This window comes from Mugil cephalus, chromosome 23 (assembly GCF_022458985.1).
Source record: "Mugil cephalus isolate CIBA_MC_2020 chromosome 23, CIBA_Mcephalus_1.1, whole genome shotgun sequence".
Taxonomy (NCBI): Eukaryota; Metazoa; Chordata; class Actinopteri; order Mugiliformes; family Mugilidae; genus Mugil; species Mugil cephalus.
In genome coordinates this window covers 3412280-3415652 of record NC_061792.1, presented here as the reverse complement: position 1 = coordinate 3415652, position 3373 = coordinate 3412280, and the positions used below count along the sequence as shown (strand labels likewise).

The 3373-nt window shown below is 44.5% G+C and overlaps 1 protein-coding gene across 1 annotated transcript in view; it reads left to right on the top strand.

Moving 5' to 3' along the window:
* Positions 1-548: 548 nt before the first annotated feature.
* LOC125001200 (ankyrin repeat domain-containing protein SOWAHA-like) overlaps positions 549-3373 on the top strand; it is a 12494-nt gene continuing 9669 nt past the window's right edge. The window contains exon 1 of the mRNA XM_047577124.1: positions 549-3371. Coding sequence (XP_047433080.1) covers positions 2080-3371 — 1292 coding nt within the window. The 5' untranslated portion in view covers positions 549-2079. The remainder of the gene's footprint in view (positions 3372-3373) is intronic.

Below are 3373 nucleotides of genomic sequence, written 5' to 3'. Positions count from 1 at the left end.
TAATAAATTCCTCATAGCCTGTCTTGTACAGTACCACACAGGGTTTATTCACTTGTCAGCTTGTTGGTCAGCACTTTTCCAAGTAAGGTAGTAACCAACCGTAAAAATGTTTTCTTCTGCAGATAGAAGAAGATTAGGTTCCTGTGAAATCCAAAACCAAGATAAGGCGTATCATTAAGGCTTGAATCATCTCTAACATGTTGGTTCGTATTTTGCTTGCGTGTTTGGCAGAGGATCACCTCTTAGACACTTGAGAAATTCTACTGAAGTTCTACTTGCTAGAAATGTTGAAATCAAGATGCACGAAGGTTCCGGCAATTAGTTCTCAGACTGTTCAGCAAAGTAATCTTCAAGTCGCTGTGCCAAGAAATAATCATATGAATAAAACCTGGCAAAAATATTTTACAATTACTTGTCTTTTATGTTCTTGGTAACAGATAATGACGTTTTTTTTTTTTTACATAAAAGACAATGGAAAACTAGGACGTGGTGGTTTAAAGAAACGTTGGCTCTCCTTCACTACACTGATAAGACTTGTTTCCAAACCTGTATTCCTGGGAAGAGTACGCATGAAGCTGCCACATCCTGACGCTTCCACGCCCGGGGGGCGATGTTACCCACAATCCCCGCACAAGGCTGAGTGCCTGCAGGCTGACTCAAGTCCTCTGCTGTGACTCAGTCACTCCCGTCGTTCCGTCTAGCAACCAGCCCCTGTTTTCACACAACATGCGGTTGCGCGCCACGGTTGCACACGCATGAGTCATCAGTGGCGAAGGAGTGTCCACGGTTAGTCACACGTCAGTCTGAGGGATGGCAAAGAAATTACAAAAAAACCAAGAGGAAAAGACAACAAATGAATCATTTCAATATTTTACACACACACATATGACACATGTAAGCTCAGCATGAAAGAAAGACAAAGTCTTGTATTGGTGTATCCAAAAATCCTGAAACAAGTGCACCTGGACTAAATTATACAATTTAAGCCAACTGCGATGGCAAAAAAAAAGAAAAGAAAATGAAGAAATGTAACATTTTTTTCTTTTTTAATTTCAGATTTTATATTTATTATATATTTTATAATCTTTCGTTTGTAAAGCCCAGATTCTTCTGACGTAACAGAAAAATCTGTACATGGCAACACTATAAATTACTTGTGTATCGTTGTTGTGTAATTTTATCACTAAAACATTTTGTTATTGCATTATTTATTTTTACCTCTTGAGTAGAGAGAAAATAATACATATAGATATATTAAATACAATCTCAGGATCTCGATCTCAAACTTGTACAGACTAATAACTTTCTTTTTTACCTATCTAAGACTTGGGGGAAATATATATATATTATTATTATTAATATTATTTTTTTGACCAATAAATAAATATTTTTTTGTAATTCCCTTATTTATTTTAACAGAACTCACATTTTCAATGTACTTAGTCTCACCAATAGCTTGCACCAATGTATATTGTACATACAAGTTTTTAACGAACAGACCTTAAGAGATTTCTCCTTGTTTCTCTGTTCTGCAACAGGTGGCATCGGTATAGAGGTGGTAATGCCACCGTTTCGGTAAATACCACTTTACAGAAACAAACAAACACAATCAAACACACACACAAAAAAACGTATTATCTATTATTCATACTGAAGTTTTAAATCTGTAAAATCAGAAAAAAAATATTTAAATGTTTGTACAATAACTGTGTTTTTTCTTTATTTAATATCTCGAAACCCCTCCACAGGCGAAATGGCACAGTCCGAAGTGCCACTTTCCAGCACTCGGTTGCTAGGAGGCGGAGAACGCTTGAAAGCTAGAAATAAAACGCAGGGAAAACTCTCCATCACACTTGCCCTGGAATTGACAGTGATAACATGTCTACTTTCAATATTTCTGTACCGCAGAGATTTTTTTTTTTAATTTTTTTTTCACCCCCTAGAGGATTTTCTGTTACGGGACGGTACAGCAGGAAAGCATGGATCTGCTTACTAATGTTTTGAGTATAAACCGTTAACTCCAGATACACACACACACACACAAAAAAACAAAAAACAAAGAACGTGGTTGTATCAACAATGTCCACCGAGTGCAACGAAGAGACGATACTGGGCTTTTTGAAGGAGAGAGGAGGCAAGGTGAAGAACGCGGACTTGGCAGAGTATTTTAAAAGCGTTTTCCCGGAGGACCCGCCGGACGGGAGGGCGGCTGCTCGGGAGAAATTTAAAAACTGCGTCGACGCCGTTGCTTTCGTGAAAAGTGAGAACGGGGTCAAATACGTCTGCCTGAAGAAAAAGTTCCGCGCTCCGTCGAGTGGCGCGTCGGGTGTCGGAAGGGAGAGAGAGTCGCTTGAAATCCGCTCCACCTGTTCGGACCCCGTGGCCGGCTGCGCCGATGACGCAGTGGCAGCTGGGGAACCGTACCTGTCTCGCGCTGCAGGTTCACGAGCGCCTGGCTCAGGTTACGGAAATGACACGCGGGGAGTTCCGCATTACATCGCCTCTGAAAACACTTTTCCGGAAAAAACTGAGCAGAAAATTAAGTGTCATGAGTTTGTCTGCGTAGTGGATGAAGTTGACGGCAGCTCAGGTGAGATGGGGAACAGGGGGAGCTTTAGTCGAGAGGGGAGGGTCTCCAAGAAGGAGCAGGATGGGAAAGTCATCGACATACCAACAATTGCAGTGATTGAAGCTTCCCCACTTCCTGCAGAAGAGTCTGCGTTCACCCTGCCTGGGCCTGCACAAACTGGTACTACAGGAAAGGTAGACGGAGCCACTCCTGGACTCGACGGCACAGGCAGACAAGCGGAGACTCATACGTTTTCTGCGGAAGGCCCTAAAGAAGCAGAGGATCTGAATGTGACCAGATGTCAGAACCCCGAAGGTCCCCAAGGTGGATTTGCATCCGGACAGGTGGAATCGGACGACGGGGAGGACGAGAGACAGCTGGATGCGTGCAGTTTGTCTGGGAGCGAAGGCACCCCGAAAGGCAGCCGGAAACACTTCCTGGAGCTCATGATCAACAGTTCCCCCCAGCTGAGGCGCAGCGTGGCGTTGCGCAACTCCGTTTACCTCTCCTCCCGGTACGACAGCGACTCCTCCAGCCTGGACGAAGACAGGGCGCACGTGACCCTGGATCCCGTGGAGCACGAGTGGATGATGTGTGCCTCCGACGGGGAGTGGGGCAGCCTGCGCAACCTCCTTGACACGGAGCCAGGTCTCGTCCTCAAGAAGGATTTCATCACTGGATTCACCTGTCTGCACTGGGCCGCCAAGCACGGCAAGCCTGAGCTGATAGCCCTGATCATTAACTTTGCCAAGCAGCACGACATCCCCATCAGCGTCGATGTCCGGTCCAGCGCCGGCTACACGC